Here is a 22953-nt window from a genome sequence, read left to right on the forward strand (position 1 = left end):
ATATAGCAAACGACGGAAACTTACTCACAATCACATAACACATTTTCTCATTGGAAAACTCTTGGCATTAAAAATTATGTGCATGTGATCGAACAATCTGCCTCGATCTTGTTTTCTCATCCTTCATATACAACTTCGTTGAAGGTTTGTTTACACTTCCACGCAACTTTGTTCTCTGTTTTGATGATCACTGAGTCTGAGTGTTCGATTTCAACGCATACCGACGTTGCTCAAACTTGTTCCCCATTCTCATGATTCGTTCCCAACAAGTCCCACAACATATCTATGTATATGCCTCCATACATATATTTATGACAGAATGCTTATTTGTGGTTTTCATAAATATCTTTTGCAACGCACCGCCACCATTTCCATATACCTCCGATTACAGCTGGTTTCAAGGAATTCACACAAAACTTCTCCAGTCAGTCGTATGTATATCGTAATCCGTGCATCCGAGTAGTTTGAACGTCCGTTCATCAGTCGTTTGCATGCTTGGTTTGGGTTCGCAAAACGGGGGGCGCGAGATTGTTTATCTACCCACCGTTATAATATGTAATTAGATGCAAAGTTTGAGAACGTATGCTAGCTTCGCGAGTACTAATTCAGCTTTTTTTTTTTTCTTTTCTCCACGTTTCAGCGATCTTAACGGGGACCCGTTGAAAATGTTTTCCGGGTTAGATGCATTACTTCAAGCAGCTCAGTTTCTCGAGCAACAAGAGCAGCATCATCGACCAACGTCGCACAGATTGAGCAGTGAAGTCTCGATTATACCGACGTCCAACACCACACAGCAACAACAGAATGGCACCAACAGCAGCACCAATAGTGTACATACGAACAGCAGTAGCAATAGTAATGCAATTAGTTTTATACCGAGTAGTACCGGTAGCAGTGTGACAAATAGTGTAAGTGAGAATCGTTTTATACCGCCGATCGGAAAGATCAGCAATGGTACGGTAATCTTGACGGCCAGCGGAACCAGCGTTCCGAACGGTCTGCTCAGCAATGGGTCGGCTGTAGTGTCCTCGCCGGCAAGGATTGTGTCGCCGATGAATGGAGGTAGTGCCACCTCGACGACAACGGCCGTAGTAACGGGTCTTGTGCCACAGGGTACGACCGCGTATCTCACGACCAGCAGCAACGCCAACTCGAATCTGGCAACGCCATCGTCGATCGCTGCAGTAGTCTCTTCGACAACTTCTTCCCCGCGACATCAGAGCGCAGGCTATGGTACCGGGACGGCCATCATTCCACTCCTCAGTGGATCGCGAAAACGTACCATCAGCAATGCGAGCAGTCACAGCTCGGGAGGACACTCAAAAGGTAAGTGGAATGTTTGATGGAACCATTATTCTTATTCGGAAATATCGTCCAATGGTGATTCGATTCCCTGAGCAAGTTATGCGACGCAGAACGTTTGTAAAGGGCAGCAAGGCCTTCAAAAGTACACACTGTGCAAATTTTTAGAACAAGGAATGATCCAAGAAATGTTTCCGCTGATAAAATTCCTTGAGCAGTACGTACCTGGCAAGTATAGAGTTTTCTACCGCAAAAAAGCATGAGGGGTATATCTCCTATTACAGGGCTGGTAGCAAGTCACTTTTTAGTGACTTGGTCACTATTTTGAGCCTAGTCACTAAAAAGTCACTATTTGCATCCAAAAGTCACTAAAGTCACTATTTTTCGGAAAATGGTCACTAAAGTCACTATTTTCGCACCACCGTTTGTATAAATCTGTTAGCAAAATATATAAAGTTTGAAAAATTGCTCCAAGGCCGTCTTATGAAAGGCAGAGTGGGTTCGAACCATGGACTTCGGGATCGAGACACACACAGACAGACCACACAGCGAAGCTTGAGCATATGTTTAGGCAACGCCGTATATAAAGCGCAGGATTGTTACGACTACGAGGATTTCGCGATTTTCGTGGTTTTTGCTATTCTCGCGGATTTGATGCGGATTTACATAACGGTTGAGACTTCGCGCGGATTTAGTTTTGGGTGGAAATTTAATAAATAAGGAGCTTAGGGTTTTGTTTTCGATAGCAAAATATCGCTGAGAAGGGACTCCACATTTGAAGTCTATGCTTACCCAATTTTTTGGATATTTCCAAGCCATTATTGAATGCATTATACTCTTGAGCACTCGTTTAACAAGCATGATAAGGGTAAGAACTTCACTTGTTGTCATTTTTCATCGTTTCTGAATATCCATTTTTTTGTCACGTCAATTTTGACATAATTCCGAGATATTTCTTAGTTTCTGATTGATTAACCCCTCTACGACGAATCACAGAGCATGACATTGTCAGCGTAGCACCACATTAGAATTCGGACATCGGGACTTCCGAACCGAACTTTCTTCCGAAGTTTAATCTGTCAAATTAATTGATGTGTTGTTTAGCGCATCTTTAGGCGAATCCACCGCACTTCTTCCAAAGTTGGGTAAGTTGGCTGTATCTAGGGAAAAATCCACTTTCGTTATAAAAAGCTTCCTAACTTTGTTTCTCTTAGAGGAACTTTCACTGTAATTTCTGTAGCGATGACCGCATAAATCTTTATGTAAAATTCCGTAAAAATTCCGCCTTGAATTTGGGAAATAATTTTCGGAAGGTTTTTCTTAGGAACTCACCAAACAATATCTATAGAAATTCTCAAAAAGATTTCTACCGGAATTCATGAAAAAATCCGCTTGTATTTGAAGGAGATTTTTTTTCAGGGATTCGCGGAGAAGTTTTTATAGTAATTGACGTGCAGTTTCCGTGGAAATTCCTGAAAGACAGCAGGAATGTCTTCAAAATATTCTGCCTTAAATTTATGGTATGAAAGAATGTCCGGAAGTTTTTGTGCTGACATTCGCCATCGGATTTCTGTTCGAATTTCCGTTTAAACTCCTGGAGAAAGATTTCACAAGGATTGAAGTATTTTCTGCACAATTTCTGAAAAAAGTCCTAGAAATTTTCACAAGGTTTTCCACAGAAAATCAACGAAATTTCAGAGTCAGAGAAATTGCTTTTTGCATCAAATTCAAGATTTTGGATCACATTTTACGAAACTTGAAACTTAGGAAACTTAGGTTCGGTAAAATTCATGTTATATATGAGTTAATGTTTTTAATGAAAACGAGGTCAGGGTCTCGAAAAAACAAATGGCAAATGGACTCTATATGTTTTTAAACTTGTTTCAACTAAAAATGTTATTTTTAATTATTAAAAATCGTATTCTAAAAATGTCATCATAATTTTTATTTTTTTAACAATTTTTCCTTATAAAGTTTCATAAGCTTTGTGATTCCAAATAATTCTCTGTCTAGTAATTGATTAGATCATTTTATTTCTTTTTTGCCGAAAAACCGTGTTAATTTTTCAACGTGCCAAAACGAATGTTCACACGTCTAAATACATAAAAATTAGCGAAAGCCCAATCCAAAACATCGTTCTAGCACTTTTTCGTCCCCTGCTAAGATCCATCCTCTTCCTAGTTACGATGAAGATGCACACGGCCAGCAGTAGTAATCCTCATGATTTTGTAATTTTTGTCTCCTCTTGATTTCTGATAGCATTCTAATAAGGATTTGAAAAAACATGAAATCCCTAGTTTCCGATCTACTACGAGTTACACATTAACAATACGAATGCAACTCAGCTCACTACCTCGTTAGTACTTCATACAAAAGTCACTATTTGGTCACTTTTTCTGCTTCTGAAAGTCACTATTTGGTCACTTTTTTCGTCATCGTTGGTCACTAAGTCACTATTTTGAACGGCATTTATCGCTACCAGCCCTGCTATTAGAGCTAATAAAACTCTCGAAATGGCTTTAGTTTTGGAGTTATGCGATAAGCTGGCCATATTAGGAACATGGCCAAAACTTGTAAAGTTCCACTACTAAAAATGTTTAAATTTCACATTGTTAAACGAGATTACACGTTTTATAGAAAGTGTGCTTCGCATGAAAATTATAGCTAAAAATTATTTTGCTTTGACATTCTCTATCTTATCCTCAAATCGAGTGACAATAAATTAGAGAACACCATCGAGTAGGAACGAGTTCACTATATTGAATAAAATTTTAACAAACTGATGAAAACAATATTTTCAATATTTCTGTTGTCTGGAGCCTGCTTCAGAATTAAATCCAATTTGAATTCAAACAAATCGAAACACATACCTTTGAAAAAGGCTGCAATGGTCAAACATAGAAAGAAGGGAAAGCGATAAAACCCAAAAGTATTAAATTCTTTTTTTATCAATATGGATTTAATAATTTGCATGAGACTACAACGACCAAGATTTTGGTCCTCAAAGTTTTTCTCGCATTTTACGATGAAGTAGCTTAAAATATACATGCTTGAGATAAATCCAATCCAACATTTGCATCACAAAAAGCAGCCATGGATGCTTTGTGCAATGCTACACAGCAATGCACAGTACTTTTCCGATTGCAATACTTCCCACATATCAGGAATAACACACAGACACGTGAGCATTCTCTCATTTCTTCTCTCACTCATTAAATTAATTAAAATAAAAAGTGTGAGTGTAGAATATCAAAGTTCTTCTATGGAACCTTGTTGGTGTATACGCAAACAGGTAAAGCTACTCTCTCGTGTGAGAGAGAAATTTTGTAATAAAATTCGAAATGAGAAAGCCATCAAACTTTGCGAGCGGATGAAAACAATAACCGTTTAGTCGTCCGGCTTCAATAAGCACGTGCTATCACACCATTCACACCCATATGCCGCACTGCTAGCACATGGTAGTTGTGTGCATATAACCAATACAACATTCTTATAACGCATCTTATGTTATTATCATATCTTGCGTTTCTAATACAACTCAGTCTTACCGAAAGGCTATCTTCTCACTAGCAAAAAGAATTGAGGTTGCCTAAATAAAAAGTCATATTTTTTAACAAAAGTAAGTTTAATTCATGTTTAGCTTGACAGAATAATTATTCAGATGATCACTACGAAATTTGTTCAAGATCGATTTTAGCATTCAAAAATCATGATACGTTTCAAAAACGATACTTAAGACTGAAAACATGTGTAAAACTTTTCCCCACACCTTATGTATCATACGAATTACCAGGCCTTGATTTTGACTAAAAACTTGTTAATCAGGCGAGGTTCCGGCTAGCTTGTTGGGTTGACGTATTTTTAATCAAAAACTACATTGGTGTCTCTGTTGTCTCTAACACCGGCTGCATGTAGCAGGAAGCAGGAACTTAGTACTATTAAGTCGAGTCAAGTACGAGACACTGAAGACGGCCTTACAGTTGACGTCGAAATACGTATCTGTAAAGATAACAACGTGATAAAATTAAATGGAATTAATACTAAACTCATCTTATAATAGTGAAAGCATTCCACTAAAAGAGATTATGATTTTTATTCGGTCATTTTTTTACCAACTTAGTAGGCAGACCAAAACACAATAAAATTTTACCGACCTCAATAGGCTGGTTTAACTGTGTAAAAAATTATTGCATATAAAATGTAATAACAAGTTTCTAATGACTAAAAGCAATCAAAGAAAAATGGAGATAAAAAAACACAATAGGCGGTGCCTTATTTTTCGAATGTTTTCAAAACCTGAAATTCGTGTGCCTTAACGCTTTTTTATGGCAAAGAAAGAGTAGTCTTAAGGCTCCGTCAGACGTTGCAAGCAAATCACTCGTGCGAGCGAATGATTTCTGAGAGCACTCGCAATTGCAGTCACACGTAGCAGTTTCTTACTTTAAGCAAATGTCGGATTTACTCTCATGCAAATATAAACAAAAACGAAAAACTTGTTTTTCGGCCACAAAATCTAATTTCATTCCTATTTTTGCAGTGCAACTCTGCCACCTGAAGACGTTATCACTTTTGCGAGCGAAAAATTTGCTAGTGCTGCACTAGCAAGCACAATTTCGTTTCTGCGAGTTGAAAATATTTAACGCTTAGCAGTCACACATTGCAAGCGAGCGTTTGCTTACGAGTTGTCATTTGTTTGCATGCAATCACTTTCAGTGTAGTCAGACAGGCAAATTTTTGACAGTTGTCACTTTCTGCGAGCAAAATGCTCGTTGCGAGTGATTTGCTTGCAACGTCTGACGGCACCTTTAGAGTTTGAGGCCAAGATATTGAAGTTTAGAGGTCGTGCGAAGGCCTTTAAGATGATTTTTTAACCATCAAGTTTAAACTTTCAAAAAAATAATCATAACTATGGCAGTTTTCATCAGACTTGCAATCTATTGTAATTAATCTATTCAGTATTAAATATGCAAAAACTTTGTGGAGCATCATATTTCTTGAAAATAGCTTCAAATGATGGTTATTCGCAGATTTTGAGAAAAATTTCTTCTTATTTAAGGAATATCAATTTAAAAAAAGTTCAAATGTTGTCAAATATCAACCAAATCCGGATATTTTTATATGAAATCAAAGAGAAAATTATATTATAACTTTTGTTAGCTTTCAAACCCATTTTTTGGAAATATTTTAGACCAAATACTGAATTTTGAATACAATAGTTCCTTTTCAAATGGAATCATACCGTAGTCGTATAGAACTATTTTAGCATAGTAAATGTAATAGAAAAATAATATTGTTGGTAAGAATTCCGTTGTTTTATTGTTTCGACGTTTTAACAATGTTATGTCACAATAAAATGCTGTTTACAATGATAGCTGACCTGCATAATAATTTGCCGTACTTAAAACAATTATAACTGACTAGGCTCGTTTACTATTTTCAAAAGTATTTTAGATTCAAAGTGTCATCCCTCCATTTCAGTGGCCAGATTAAAAGAAATATTCAGGCCAATTTTTGTCTAAATTCATGAAGATTTAGAAGTACAGTACAACGAGATTTGTGATTTTTTGGACTCTACTTAGACATGTCGTCCGAATTCATGAATTTGATATCGTCACCCATTAACACTAAGTTCTTCGAACAATTAATGCTAAGCTATTGCATTGACATTATTAAATGATGTTAACTTATTATTAACGGTCTACTCACCGCAATCAATCTTATGATAGAATTCTTCCTATTAAAAAAGTATGTGGAAAATCACTTTTTCAAATGTAGACCATTCTTAACAAATTGTTGGCCATACAGTCCGGTCTACAAAAGCCGTCACTATGGTCAAAACCATTAGCGAACTGCGGCTCAGTAACCATTTGTTATTATGGTACAATGTGGAACGTAAACAATCTCTAGTATGGTTCTGCTGGCCCGGGTACACCATGTGTGAATCAAGCCTTCCCATAAAATTATTTACCGTTCTTTGTACAGCTACAAATATAACGTGTACATTCGGGCTACCCAACGTACGGCCCGCGGGCCGGATGCGGCCCTCGGCTCCATTTTTTGTGGCCCGCGGCATGTGAGAAAAATAACCTCATAATCGGCCCACCAGCTTCTCTACCTGGCTCGAGAAGTTTTTTTAATTATTCATTATTAAATATGTAATTTTCAAAACAAAGCTCGCGCTGTAAAATCAATAATTTGAATTTGAAATGAAAATAATATTTTACATAATTTGAAATGATTGCATTAAGTGACCACAAGATACAAAAGGTTGATGTGGAACATCGCGTTTTCCGTAAAGATTGGTCAGATGATGATGTTTTCACGTTGAAAAACGTGAAGCTGTTTTAAGCAAAACAGGAAAGTTTTCTATATTAAAGGAATAGAATCTGAATCCAAGCATTCTATGAAATATGGTATTTGAAAGCGCCCAAGTAGGAAACAAAAGTTAATAGAACTTCAAAGGTTTCAATTTAAATTTTCATTTATTGATTCAAATTATTGGTACACAATGGATTATTAAAGCAACAAACTCTCTACTCGCAACAACTCTTTACTCAAGCTAAAACGAAGTCAGAAAATGCAGTACGGGCCAGTTTTGCTGTTAGTAATTTTTTGCAAAACGGATCAAACCTTTCCAGGACGGAGAACTTGTTGAGGAATGCATTTCGGTTGTTGCTTACATCGTGTCCTAACTAACGGGAAAAACCTTAAAGTTGCTAAGACCTGTGTAAAGGATCTTTTTTTATTTTTAAAAACTTAAGTGACCTTACGATTAATGGAGCACCAGCAATGACAGAAAAGAATAATAGCCTTGTGATAATTCTAAGCAAGGGCAAGCAATCACATAGGTACGGCGATATTTCCCTGCCATTTCACCAAAAAGAAATCGATATGCGAAAACGATCAATATTCCTCAAGTATTGACGCTTATTATTAAGACAATTAACTTTATCAATGTTAGGGAACTCAACCCCCACCAATTATAAATGATGTTGACGGAAATGAAAGCAGAATACGGAGACTTGCTGTATTATTGCAAATTTCATTGACTAAGCCTTGGTACCATGCTTGAGAGATTTTATTATTTTCGAAAAGAAAATGGCACTATTTCTACAAGAGAAAGGAAACCACTGCCCGAGCTGAATGATTCTGAATAGATGAGTGACTTGACTTTTCTAGCAGATATCGCCAAACATCTTAATGACTTGAACATAAAGCACCTTGGCACAGTGGGTTGCTGAAATCTGGTACATTTATTTCATCCTGTTGAAAACAGTTCATGCAAATGTGCTGGTAAAGTAACGAAATTTCCATTTTTTTAACATCCGGTAAACGTTGTAAATAATTTAATTTAATGTTTCAAATGGATCTAATGCAATGACGAAGACAAAATAAACTAAAAAGGTTGTGGTTGAACGCATATAAATCGTATTAATTTTTCTGAAAAAAAAACAATGGTTATATTTTACATATTTAAAAAGTTATGTACAAAATATTTTATGGCCCGCCAGCAACTGTGAATTTCAAAAATTGGCCCGTGGCTTGAAAAGGTTGGGCAGGCCTGGTTTAACAGTTTTTAATAGACGTTTTAAACTGTTGAATATTCAGATTGATCTTTTTAATTTTAGATACATTTCCTGTTGTTTCGGGGAAATCATTAGTGAGCGAGGGGTTGCTCTAATGCTCATTAGTGCATACCCAAAGAAAACAAGCTTTTCAGCTTTTTTTATAACAAACACTTATATATTTTGAAAATGAAAATATTCATTTTTGAATCAAAATGGAGAAATTTGCCACTGCAATACTGCAATGGACTTGCCTAGATTTCTGTCAAAGTTGCTGAAAATCACATCATTTTTACCGGAATATCAGTACTTGTTTTGCTGGGCACACGGCTGCGCAGATTTTGGCCGAGCTGCAGAAATAAAAACTTAGTGTGTAAGGGATCCCCATAGAAAGATTAATGTTTCCTTAAGGAGCTAAATGAATGGTCCCTCGACATCTGCTCCAATAAATACGTAAGAATTTTTCCAAATATATTCTGATTTAAACATTTGGATATCCCTTCGAGGAAAATCGGTAATTTATTGGTTGGTATTTTGAACTTCTTGTTTATGCTTTTTAATGTCCTGACAAAATTCTTAACAATCGATTAACAAATAAACAAATGCCTTTTTCAAGTGTCTCAACGCTCGTGTTCTTTCCCGTCATTGTCAGAGCTCCATCATTTGTTATGTTTGCAAAGAAGAGCTCAAGCTCCTTCATACAGGTTTCAACAGCTTTCCTCAGGCCTATACCTGAGGTAGTTGCTCCCTTCAAAGGGATCAAAGCTGCATCTGTAATTTGAAGATGATAATCAATTCCTCTTATGAAGACAGCTATTTATGCCTTGTTTTTTACATTCAGTATTTTCATCGATTGTGAACAGGTAGATTCAGAAGCAGGTGGCTTTTTCACGTAACGTAGTCTTCTGTGAAAACTCTAACTCTTCACCGTGCTTTACGACAAACTAATACCACTGAAGGAGGCTTTTTTTAGAACACACCACACACTAACAGCCGATATGCATTCCGTAACAAGTGCTCACCCGTATTGCCAAAGTCCCGTCCCAAAGCCCGTGTTGCATTATTCGATTTCGTGCTTGCCCAGGGTTAACTCTTTTAATTGGTAATAACCTACAGTATTTATTGATAAATAATAACAAGGAGTAATACTTGAGCCAGATAGAAAAGCTTTTCCGTGTCGGTTATGAAGTATTTTTTCTGACACGCCGCGGGCCCAACGTTTTTTTTTTCGACACTCGGTCCGTACGTTGGGCAGCCCTGATCTAGACTGTTATCTGATGAATATTTGTTCTGGCAATTCTGTCTTCTGATATTTGCACTAGATTACCTGCTTACTAAAATGCGGCGTTATTATAATATTTTCTCCTTTGAACATATGATTTTCCTTGTAATTCGTGCGTATGCGCCACACGTCATTTACTGGCCCCTCACTATGTATTGTACGCAGCACCTTCCGCTCGGAAAATTCGAAAGCTTCCTAGTCTGCCTCTTTACATTTCATGTTCGTAATTGCGTACCGGTAGGATTGAGGTAATATAAAGAGCGAATTTCGTTACCGTCTGTATTATACGAGACCTAACTTAGGCCTAAAACTGGTTATGTACGCCGGAGGTAACTCTATTCGCAACAGAAATACTTCACAGTAAACGTCATTGTCAGTCTTTACAAACATTTCAAAGGTTTTTTTTTCTACACCTTCAAACACATCCCCTTCAAGCACTATCTCAGCACAAGCAACACTAAGCTTATCTCTGTCTCTACACGCAACCATGTACTTCATCTCGGCAGTACTTACGCATATGCTCTTGGGTTTTGCAGACGAAATGGTGGAAACTTTTGTCTCTCTGAAGATTGAGACGGTAATTCACTCTATTTGTAGAGTTCTTTGCTATGGATAGAAATAGAAATGTGGTTGGAGGTGTTGGAGAATTTGTTTTCCTTAGTATGCTTGTAGATTGCTGTTGCGAATACGGTCTACTACGACTTACGCCATCATATTACTGCCCATAAAAGTATAATTGACCCAGAAATGAAATCACTCAAATATGGGACAGTTGTGCTTGTAGCAAAAGCCTAGCTTCGGTAACATGCGGTCGGAAGTGAAGTTCGCACCCTATAGCCTATTTCGGGCATGAAGCGTGGAAACTGTAAGAGGCAGGTCAGGAAGCTTTCGGGTTTTCAAGCAAAATGTGCTGCGAACAATATTCAGTGAGCCATTTTGTGCGAATGTTGGAAGAAAGAATTGTGAATGCAACAGGTAACCAAAGCTTGAAATATATAATACTTGTTGAAAAAATTGAAACGAAAAATTATTTTTGGAAGAAATTATTTTTGCCTACATTATGTTTTGACGTTTTAATAAGCATTTTAAATTTGACGGCGCTTTATGTCTTGCCGATTGAAATAAAATAAAACATTACCAGTTTGTTTGCGCACTGCATTATTTGAGAAAATTTGCCATACTGCCCTATTTCTTAAACTTTCTTTCGTGGGTGCTGTTAAATGGTGCCTTCCTTAGCCGTGCTAACTAAGCGGCAATGTCCTAACTAACACTAAGCGGCAATGTCCTAGTGGGGTGTAATACCTATGAAGAAGAGCAATCTTGTTAAATGCATTTCTCGCGTGTACGGGACAATACGTGAGAAACATTACTATTTTGCACAGTATGCACGATGCGACCCGCTTATGTCCGTTGAACTGAATTTCAAAGAGGGATCACGCCCACTGGCATGTGACTCATGGAATCTTTCATCATCTTTAACACATGATGAAGCTTCTCTGGATTTTCAGATGTTTGAACACATGTACAGCCCACTTTGCAGTTACAGTTTCGACTGAAATGTATAAACTTTGTTACAGGTCTTGACGTGAAAGTTGACTTAAGCCGACGTCAAGCAAGTGAATTCTTTTGAATATCAGAATGAAATCAAATGCATATATAATGTTATGAACTCAACGAAACATTGCAGCACAACACACTCTTAACCTGACTAGTCGGAGACCAGTATTCGCCAACTGACGGTGGAGCACTAGCATTATTTACAATTTATGCTAGCCGTAGATGCAGCGACTACAGAATAAATGAGCTCAGAACTACCACGCCCACCCGTATGTGCATTTATATTATACACTGCAGTTCTCTCAAGATGAATATTATTATACCAACAGCTCGCGCTTAGTATCATAAAGACGTAACTACATTGATCGATTTCTATTGATTTACTTCTTTATCAATAACTCTAACTGAGACAAGAGTTACAGCCATGTTTGTACAAAAAACGAAAATGAAATGTGAAAAGCAATGGTGGAAATTAGCAAGTCCAGACACCGAATTTCGGATAGCAAGAAATCGTCCAAATTGTCCGATGAAGAATTCATTCGGACCAAATTTGAACCATTTGATTCACATGACATTGCACGTTACACAGAAACATATTTGACGAAGAAACTTTAACAAATCGAGCCTTTGAAAAAGGCCCTAAGTGGACCGAAACGTCGGGAAAAATTAAAAACATAGTTTTCAATTCCCTCCAAGTCTGCGCAGCCAAATATTTCCCAAATATAGCTTCTGGGTCAATATGCGATCATCCTTGAACACACCAAACCATAGAAAACACAAACTGACACATGTCGCTACATTCATAAGAAAAGTACATCAACGAAGTGAAATCGATAAAAGCAGTTACGCCGTTATGATAATAAACGCGAGGAAGGCGTCCTACCTGGACGTTGCTAGTTAACACTTCCAGTTCAGCACTGGATGATGGCTGACTTATTTAAACCTTTCGCAGAGAATCTATTAGTATTCAGATTTGAATAATTTTCTTCGAAAACCAGAACAGTAATACTGTTACGCAGTTTTGCAATACTCTTCGTTCATTGTGCTTTTCAAGTGGTTCATTTCGTTTACCACAATGGCACACAATTTGCTAAATAAATCAAACACTGAAGTAAATTTCAAATGCTTCTGCAATTTGAATCGACTATCAACAGCAAACTTATCTTTACCTGTGAAATATTTCTGCACCGGAAACTGCTCCCAGTGCGCTTTGGCGCAAATTATTTAATCAATGACGTAGTATCAGTATTTATTTTGGGAAGTTCTGCACATTGTTTTCAATCGTACTCTGGGCGTTCTGGACTAAACTTTTCGAAACATATTTTTTCCGCTTTTCAGATTCCGTTCGAAATAAATAGAATCACCGTTATCTCATTATTATTTTTTCCGGTTTCCTGCCAGCTCCTGATGTGATGCACTGTCATCCGTTACTGGAACCTTCGATGGACCTTTGAGATGGTCGAATGATGTACAATATTCAACAGTTTTCGCAAGGCGCAAGACAACTCAGGATTTTATATTCCTTTCGCGAACAGTTTTCTCATTTCTTCTATCGTTATCTTCTTTTCCTTTTTTCGTATTTTTCTTTTTTTCTTCTTCTTCTCTATTAGAATTACAGACCGACCTTCTGACAGTCTGAATAGGTAAAAGAATGTTTTTTTTAAGCCAAACAGCTCAAGGACACTCGTAACGGAATTCAAATTTAAAAGTACTCGCGTTTTCAAGGGCACTCGATATGGAAGTAACGCAGAACAGTCGTTTTTATTATTATACGCATGCTGCGATGCAGCAAAGCTGAAGTAATAAAAATGACATTTGTGCGTTGCTTCCGTATTAAGTGGTGTGGCCTTGAAAACGCGAGTACTTTCAAATTTGAATTCCGTGAAGAGTGTCCTTAAACTCTGTCTGTAGCCGCGTATACACCGCCGGAAATAAGTATAAAGACAAGCATGTTTTTCATACATTTTCATCATGTTTGAGAATCGAAATCTCGATTCGTAGCGATTAGATTTGGCTAAAATTTTACTAGGCACCTGTTTTCAACTTGAACTTTCGATATTTGAGTGAATTGTATACATCTCTATTGATTTTGACCTCCGATTCTGAAAATAATTATGAAGACACCACTTTTTATATGGAGCTCCATACAACAGATCTGTCCTTCATAATTATTTCCAACAGAAACGCGTAAAAGCAGAATAAATGTAACTTTCATTGAATAAAAATTCAAGTCATTTTAGGCGTGCTGGCAAAAAATCAGCCCAATCAAATCGTTACGAATCGAAATATTGATTTCTCAACATGGCCATTTTGTATGGAAACCGAGCTTGTCTTTGTACTTTTTTCCACCAGTGTACACATGGTCAAGCTTGCGGTTAAGCATGTTTAATTCCACTCCCACGAAATTAAGCAAGTTGGTAAAACATTTAACCGTGTGTAGAGCTGCTGATCATCCCGGTTCATAAAACGGCTATACACACACGATCAAGCAGTTTGACCAACATTGACTCCACAATTCGTTTACTCAAGCATCCATCATGTTCCACCAACAGCGGCACGAACTCTCAATTTGTTCGACCAACAGGATCACACACGAACGACTGAAACGCCAACTGGAACACCAACAGTACCAACCATTAAAAATATATAAGGTTTTGTACAACTTCGCTACAAACGTTCAAGCATGTTTGGCCAACCTTGACTCCGCCCCCAACAGCGCAAACCAAAATAAAACCACTTTGTTTTTGTTTTTTTTTCAACAAAACCATCAACTGTTAGCTTAGCTACCTTTTGAATCATCAGGGTGACTAAAAATTCTTTCATTAATAAAACGTTTTCATAAATATATATTAGATAAGTTATTCGATTTTTAAGTATTATTTTATGCAATTTCACTATGTCCATATCTTGATTAGAGGCAAATTAACCGATGTCCAAGACAATGCATCGGGCGGAGCTCAAATGTTCTTGCAAAGTAGTTCATTGCAAAACAATTGATTCCGCTTCGACTGGGCAAGGCAAACAATATGCATCCAGTTGGGTATGCCAATCACAGTAAATGGTTGCACGCGTGGGGCCACTTGAGCTGGGATGAAAGCTACATTTGAAATTCGAATTTATTTGGTCAACATTCCGATTCACACACTTAACCGTAGCGTAGAGCGTATTATTTTCTCGTTAGATATGCCTGAACATAGATTTTAAGCTTTTTATGTAAATTTGTTCACAAATTTTAAATAATTAATTTTTTTCTGTTCCGGACCAACATGTACACTTTTATACACTACAAACACAAACAGAAGTTATTAAAAAATCATTTTGAATATTCATTGATTGGCCAAGCGGTAACTCGTACGTCTCAGTGTTACACATATTTGACGTTTTCCCACTATCGTCATCAGGTTCGTCGTTTTCCCCAGTTTAAGTCAACAACATATTAGTTAGTATTTTGGCGATAATTTTGATCGGTAAATGTTTCATGTGTTGTGTCTGTTTGTCTGTGTTATAAGTATGATAATGTTGCTATGTTTTGCTATTGGTAGCACTCCTTCAATTTACTTACCTCATTGCATTGCAAAATACGATTTGACGTTGACGTTGACGTAACCCTGTATATGATCTGATTTGAATTGCGTATCAATGCCGTACTGTAGTAGCTTCTCTTATTTTCCCAACGAGAGGATGAGCACCTCTGCAATTGCGAACTGCCCCCAACGGACGAGCACGAGGTGATTGATAGAGACGGAAAACGGATTTCAACCCCCGTAAAACACATAAACCACACGATGCTTGTGAAACACGAAGCTTCTTTGCATTCTCAACGGTCGTTTGCAAAATTATGTATTTCAAGAGAGCTTTACCTACTCAGCACCATTTACCCACTGACTGTTACTGCTGCATATTCTCGCACCATTTTCCGACTGATAACAACATCGCCCTGGTGAACCACCATGCGTTTCCATTCTCGACATACTGAACCTCTCGACGACGACGCGACGTCGGAATCAACAGCGTTCGGAATCGTAGGTTTATTAGCTTTTGATTGAATTGCACGTCGCCAGCTCAGCTCTCGCGCTCTCCGTCCCACGAAGAAATACTGAGGCGAGTTGTACTCGGGGGGCTCTGGTTGGCTCTGCCCGGCAGTCTACTGCTGTTCTTCGACGCGTTCGGATGGACTTTTGTCCTCTCGCTTTGCTATTTACAATCGCTACCACTTTGAGGAAAATTTAACATTTTTCTTTCGTTCCGCTTAGCGCATGAGGATCACAACGTCGTCGTCGTCGAGAATCTGCAAGTGACTCCAAACATTGCGATATTCTAGTCTAATCGTTTCCGGACAGTAGTTCAATTCGCGAATCAAAGCATTTCGAAACCCGGTAGTTAGTGTTTATTGGTGACCGAATTCAAAAAGGAGAGAGATATCAAAAGATTCTCGGAATTTTAATCTATCTCAGTGTTTTGTTATTAGTGTGTGCAATGATATTATTAAGGAAGAAGAATGCCAATAGATATCAGTAAGCGTCTGTGATACAAACGTCCTCAACTCCACGATCGTGTTGCTCAGCTGTGTCCACAGGAACTATTTCGAAGGTGTAACATCTTCGTCCCAGCGTGATAAGGTCAGTGCAAATATACAAAGCATTCGCGATTTGCGATGTACAGCGAACCAAGGCGTAGTGCCTTTAGTTATGAAAGTGGTGGAGATAAGGACAAATGCTTTCCCTACTCCATTATTACGAAGCAAAAGCAGCCACTCCAGATAAGACAACACCGATACTATCCGACGCAGCAGCTTCATCCTGTTGTGACCCAGGGATTTCGGAACTATCAACGTTCGGTTACGCCACCTGTTACTCATTCGCCACTATCCGTTCAGGGAGGAGCACCCTTCTACACAAACACGATGGTAACCGACGTCGGAATTTGCTTCAGCATGAGCAACGTGAATCTGAACAGTGATTACCCTCCCTATGTAGGACATCCTTCGTTGTCCATTCTCGGTAAAGGTTATAACGATCCTGCTCAAACAGTCAACTGTGCCCCACCTTCCATATCTAAATTCCGTCCGACATCCTCCAGCTACAAGGCTCGAATCGTTACACCCCCCAACGGTGTTTCCAAGTGTTCGCCCCACACGCCACCATCAACTTCTCCATACAGCATACCTTACTCTCCTTACTATTTTGCCCATCCCAAGATCCCCATCAAGATCTACAACAACCGCGCCGCACCGTATCTTCCGATTCCAACCAATTCGGCCTCGTCCGCCTCGGCAGCCGCAGCCTACGGGCAGCAGCTCAACAACTACTACCCAGCCGTTCCCGTGCCTACCGAATGTAAACCGTTGTCCAAAAGCTGCATAGCGAACACAAAACTCCGCAAAAATGCTTCCAAAACGTTGATGAACAACCAGTACTACGACATCTGCCTGAGTAACTGTAACAAGGGTTTAGCCTCGTATACGCCCCCCACATTGGCGCAATCTGACCAACAAGTTGCCAGTCCAGCGCAATCTGAAAGTCCCATTGACGTAGACGGAGATGAACCGGACGTTCCCGCGGAAGAAAGTGAAGAATATGAGATGGCTTGTGTGCCCCCGCTTCCGGACGATGACGATGACGTTGATGAGGCAACGACAAATGAGCCTCAGGATTTTAGCTTCAAAACACTTACCGCACGGCCGGCGGATGAGACCTTGGAGGAATGCTACCAAAGGACGTCGGCACCTCCACCTAAGAAGAAATGGATCCGGCAACATATGAAGGGTATGTATTTAGATACGAAATACGTATCTGTCAAGGTACAATCAAGTGGTGGAATTAAATGGGATGGTACAAACTCGTCTTATGGCAAGTGATGTATTTAGTATTTATTCTTGCAAACGGTCAATAAATTTTTCGGTGTTGTTGAGGGTGTTGTACAGGGTGGCCACTGAACCGAGAAAACCGGGAGAACCGGTAATTAATCGGAAATCCGATAGAACCACAAAAAAACCGGAAATTTGATTGACGCTGACCAATTTTTAAGTTTTGTGTCAACTGAATAATACGCTAACTAACATCTTGTCTTTTTTTAAACAATCTTTCTGTTTTTTTAAATGATAAAAAGGATTTATGAAATGCCGTTTGATTTTTTTTTAACATTTTTAGTTTTTTTGTTATAAGGAATTTTTGTAAGATCAGAAATTCCTAATTTTCCGTTTTATCTCAACAGTTAAATAATTTATTCTAAATTTCACTGAACGTACCACAAATATCCATACTAGACAGTTATTGTTAGGACAAACATCAGACAAGGAACAAACATATTATAGTAAACCAAATTTTAACACACATTTACGATGTGTGATACGATACTAATTACCAAATTAATTATAGTTTCCGCTGAAGAAGACAACAACCCCGTACCGAAACGTTGGATTAATAAAAATATTGTCTCAATCTTTAAAGACTGAGTAGCCAGATTAACCTTTCCGTCCCTGACGTCTGTTTTTGAGGGCTTCCAAAAATAAAAACTGCTGTAAAAGCCACATTTCTTAACCGATTCCTTCACCACAAGTTGCATTCGATTTTGGGTCAATCCTTAGTAAGGTTCCAGAACTATTCCAGAATCCGTTGGGGTCAGTTGTCCCCGGAAAAAAAGTGATCATTTACAAATTTAAGTCAAAACCGTTTGTGTGACACCTCAAACTTCAGCATTTCACAAAACAATTATGGGAATGATAATTTTAGGGTTCCTGGGCCACTCGGACTCAATCCGGCCACATCGATCATAATCCGGGGGACTTCGTCTAATTTTGAAGTGGCGAAGGAACCCTGAAAATATCATTCACATCATTACTCTGTGAAACATGAAGTTTGAGGCGACCTATTTTGGCTCATTCCGGAAGTCCCCCGGATTGCAGCCGGATCGAATCCGAACCCTAGAAATATCATTCCCAACATCGTTTTGCGAAATCATGATGTTTGAGGTGTCGCACGACCTATTGTGGCTCAATTTATGAATTGGCCATTCCGAAGGTCCACCGGATTATGATCGATGTGGCCGGACTGAGCTCGAGTGGCCCAGGAACCCTTAAACTACCATTCCCATCATTGTTTTGTGAAACCATGATGCGTGAGGGGTCACGCTACCGGTTTTGGCTTAAGTTTGTAAATGGTTAATGGTAAATGGAATAAATCTGGAACCTCACTGAAGATTGACCCAAATCTAGTATGAATCAAAAATTGGGACTTTTTCGAATGAATTTTTGGAAGCCCTTAAAAACAGACGTCAGGGACGGAAAGGTTAAGTTGAAGCAATTTCTTTATTTTCAGCATAAAAACAGAGAAACTCCTCAAAAATTCCTGGACAAGAATTATTTTTTTCAGAAATTTATCAATTTCTTTCAAAGCGTTTGATTTATTTCGGAATTTCTGGAATTCCAGAATTACAATCATAAAGATAAATGTTGAAAATCTAAAAAAAAAACTATTTTCACGAATCCCAGAAATACAAATATATTAGCTCTGAAGAAATGAAACTTTCTGGACCTGTAGACTTTGTAACAAAAACCCACATTGCATAGGGTTAATGACGGCTTTGGCAGGTTTTGTTCTATTATTGGCAGGGGGTTTTTATGACTGATTATGCTCAAATTTGGCCCAAACATTCTTTGCATATCAAAGAATATTGTGGCCAAATTTCATAAAATTCGGTCGACAAAAACCCCCCTGCCAATAATAGAACAAAACCTGCCAAAGCCGTCTGTTCCTCTACCTAGTTTTCCCAAAATTATTCTGGAAGAGTTAAAATTATTATTTAAATTATTCGGAGAGAGTAAAACTTATTTTTACTGATATATCAAAAGAATATAGCTCAAAAATGTCCTAAAAAAGGTGTTGTATGAGTGAATATCGCAAAATCAGTCAAATTTTCGAATAAAAATATTTAAAAAATTCCAAATTGCGACCCAAACTGAAAAAAAAACGATTTAAAAAATTAAAAGTCGATTTGTAAAAAAAAAAACTCTTTTGATTTAAACGAAATTTTGTCTGGATATAGGTCATTATATTCCCTTCTTCTAATCTTCTTATAGGCATTACATTCCCACACTGGGACAGAGTGTCCTCGCAGCTTAGTGTTCATTAAGCACTTCCACAGTTATAAACTGCGAGGTTTCTAAGCCGAGTTACCATTTTTGCATTCGTATATCATGAGGCTAACACGATGATTTTGTTATGCCCAGGGAAGTCGAGAAAATTTTAAATCCGAAAATTGCCTAGACCGGCACCGGGAATTGAACCCAGCCACCCTCAGCATGGTCTTGCTTTGTAGCCGCGCGTCTTACCGCACGGCTAAGGAGGGCCCCAACATCGTTTCATTCCCAACAAGGATCATTCCCAACATAGTTTTGCGAAATCATGATGTTTGAGGTGTCGCACGACCTATTGTGGCTCAATTTATGAATTGGCCATTCCGGAGGTCCACCGGATTATGATCGATATGGCCGGACTGAGCTCGAGTGGCCTAGGAACCCTAAAATTATATTCCCATCATTGTTTTGTGAAATCATGATGTGTGAGGTGTCACGCTACCGGTTTTGATTTAAATTTGTAAATGGCCAATGGATTCTTGAATAATTCTGGAACCTCACTGAGGATTGACCCAAATCTAGTATGAATCAAAAATTGGGATTCTTCCGAACTTTTTCTAAGGAATTTTTGGAAGCCCTTAAAAACAGACATCAGGGACGGAAAGGTTAAGTTGGAATAATTTCTTCACTTTCAGCATAAAAACAGAGTAACTCCTCTAAAATTCCTCGACAAGAATTATTTTTTCAGAAATTTATTAATTTCTTTCAAAGCGTTTGATTTATTTCGAAATTTTTGTATTTCCAGAATTACAATCGTAAACATCAATGTTAAAAATCTAAAAAAAATTCACGAATCCCAGAAATACAAATATATTTGCCTCTGAACACACATATTTTATTAGAAATGAAACTTTCTAGACATGTAGACTTTGTAACAAAAACCCACATTGCATACTTAGTTTTCCCAAAATTATTCTGGAAGAGTTAAAATTATTATTTAAATTATTCGGAAAGAGTTAAACTTTTTCTTACTGATTTTTTCAAATGAATATAGCTCAAAAATTTCCTAATGCGCAGCCAAGATATTTAATAGAAAATAGTGTTTTATTTGTATTGGGAGCCCACCAACCCAGCGGGAGTCTCAAACACATCTTGTCATAGAAACATTTCATGTCAAAAAATACAGGAACAGCATCTTCGACCAGAGGTCGCTCAGACTGAACACCAAGTGAACCAGTGGAGAATTTTTCGATCACGAAAAGTTTCCTCCTTACCGGGCGGGAATCAAACCCACACTCCATAGCACATGCGTTTAGACGATTGACGTCGCTAACCGCACGGCCACATGCCAAATGTGGTTTCATTTGCATGATTAATTCTCGAGTTATGCAGAAATTTGTGCTTCATTTGTATGGGAGCCCCTACATCCTCCTCCTTTCTAGAGCGGAAAAACCTGTAATTAAAAAAAAATCCCCCCTCCCTTGGAAAAAAAAATTTCAAAATCGAAGCATATTAACTGATGCGAAAACGTGAAAAATTATATAAACATGCGATCTATTCCTTTAAAGTGCTTTTTTGACCTTTCTAATGTGATTTTTTCAATACATTTTATATGATGTACGAGAAAGGCATCACCGCCGCTAGGTGGATTAAACTGGTTTTTTCTCATTAAATTGCTTTTAACAAAATAACAAAAAGCTAATTGGTTACAACTTTGAAGTCAGTCAGGCCATCCGATAAAAATTGTCTTTATAATCTCAAAACCAGTCCATACGATGTGATCAAAGCGAAATTGGCTTCCTGCTTATTGAAATTTCGAATAATATGAATTGTATTTATTCTAGTTCGCAGATACTGCTTGTGGGGAATAAAGTGAGCCTGAATAAATCATTCGCATTTTTTGATTAAATTAATAGATAAAGTAAAATGTATTTCTTATTTCATAATAAAAATAAATAAATAAACTAAAATATTTTCAAATGACAGTAATGAAAAAAAGATAACAAATTTGAAATTCAATCGTAGTAGGTATTTGAAATGCCAGCATACTAAGAAGCTAATGAAAAGAAATTTGAAATTCAATCGCAGTAGGCTGACAGGAAATTCTAGATTGTTCGAAGGGTGACAGAATATAAATGAAGATCATTCAGTGTTCGTTTCTTGAGGCGGAAGGACGCTGATTCTTTATCGGTGTGCAAAGCCTGTTTTCCACGGAGAAGGAAGACAAATCGTTTGGCTACGACACTGCTTTCGTTCAACTGCATTTTTGTAAAAGAATAGTTTATCTTTATTATAAGTATGAAACGCAATTTATTCAAGAAGGAAAACGCAGAAAATGCTGTAGGTCATTGTTGTATAATATGAATTAACTTTAGCAGGAAAACCTATACACATTTTCTTCAGAACAAATTAAACTAAGTAACATTCATTGGATTTCGAGGAAGAAGCTTTCTACTTCTATAAGATTACTTGTATAATCTGGTATCTGTTTTTAATTCGCATGATTTTGAAACATTTTAGGATTCCAAAATAATCTCGAAATCAATAAACATTTACAGCATAACATAATCCTATACAGCGTTCACACATTTTAAAGTGTCATCTAGCTTTAGCTTGCATTGACATCCATCTAGAGTGCGGCGCTTCAATCAACTCAATTGACAGTTAGATCGAAAAAACGACTATCAAGCTGGTCCCAAGCAGGTCCCAAGAGCTCCATATGGCTGTATTAAGCGTACCACTTCGTTACATTGTTGTGTTGCATGATTGAGTATTTTGTTTTGACAAAATACTTACTTGATACTTGATGGGCTACAGCTCTTCGATGAACCCTGAGACGAGACCTGCAAAGACGGCTTCTTTTTCCTTGTTTCGACACTTGTTCTTCTTTTCATCACAGTTGATTATCGATTCTCAACTGTTTCCTTGAGTGTTTCACCTAAATCCCGGGTAGAATCTTCTGAGCACAATAAAAGTGTTTGTGATTTACGGATTTGTAAACTTATTTTTATAAAGATTTTCCTATCGGAAATAAAACACGTATTCATAACAGTTCAATATTAAGCTGTCCGGCTTTTCTAGAATACTTTTCAAAGTGAAAAAGTACTCGTAAAACAAAATCATTCGAAATACTTTTTGAGGGATACCAATACTTTTACACAAAAAGGTGCTGG

The 22953-nt window shown here is 37.8% G+C and overlaps 1 protein-coding gene across 7 annotated transcripts in view; it reads left to right on the plus strand.

Annotated features, from left to right (window-relative positions):
* Nucleotides 1–638: 638 nt before the first annotated feature.
* LOC134202569 (mucin-5AC-like) overlaps nucleotides 639–22953 on the plus strand; it is an 88258-nt gene continuing 65943 nt past the window's right edge. Inside the window, exon 1 of one of the 7 annotated variants that reach the window (XM_062677575.1) lies at nucleotides 639–1326. In XM_062677575.1, the coding sequence (XP_062533559.1) occupies nucleotides 666–1326 (661 nt within the window). In that variant the 5' untranslated portion in view covers nucleotides 639–665. Of the gene's footprint in view, nucleotides 1327–16269; nucleotides 17472–22953 lie in introns of those variants that run through there. The other 6 variants (XM_062677576.1, XM_062677577.1, XM_062677572.1 and 3 more) reach the window with 6 other exon arrangements.

The sequence above is a fragment of the Armigeres subalbatus genome, unplaced genomic scaffold (assembly GCF_024139115.2).
Source record: "Armigeres subalbatus isolate Guangzhou_Male unplaced genomic scaffold, GZ_Asu_2 Contig1291, whole genome shotgun sequence".
Lineage (NCBI taxonomy): Eukaryota > Metazoa > Arthropoda > Insecta > Diptera > Culicidae > Armigeres > Armigeres subalbatus.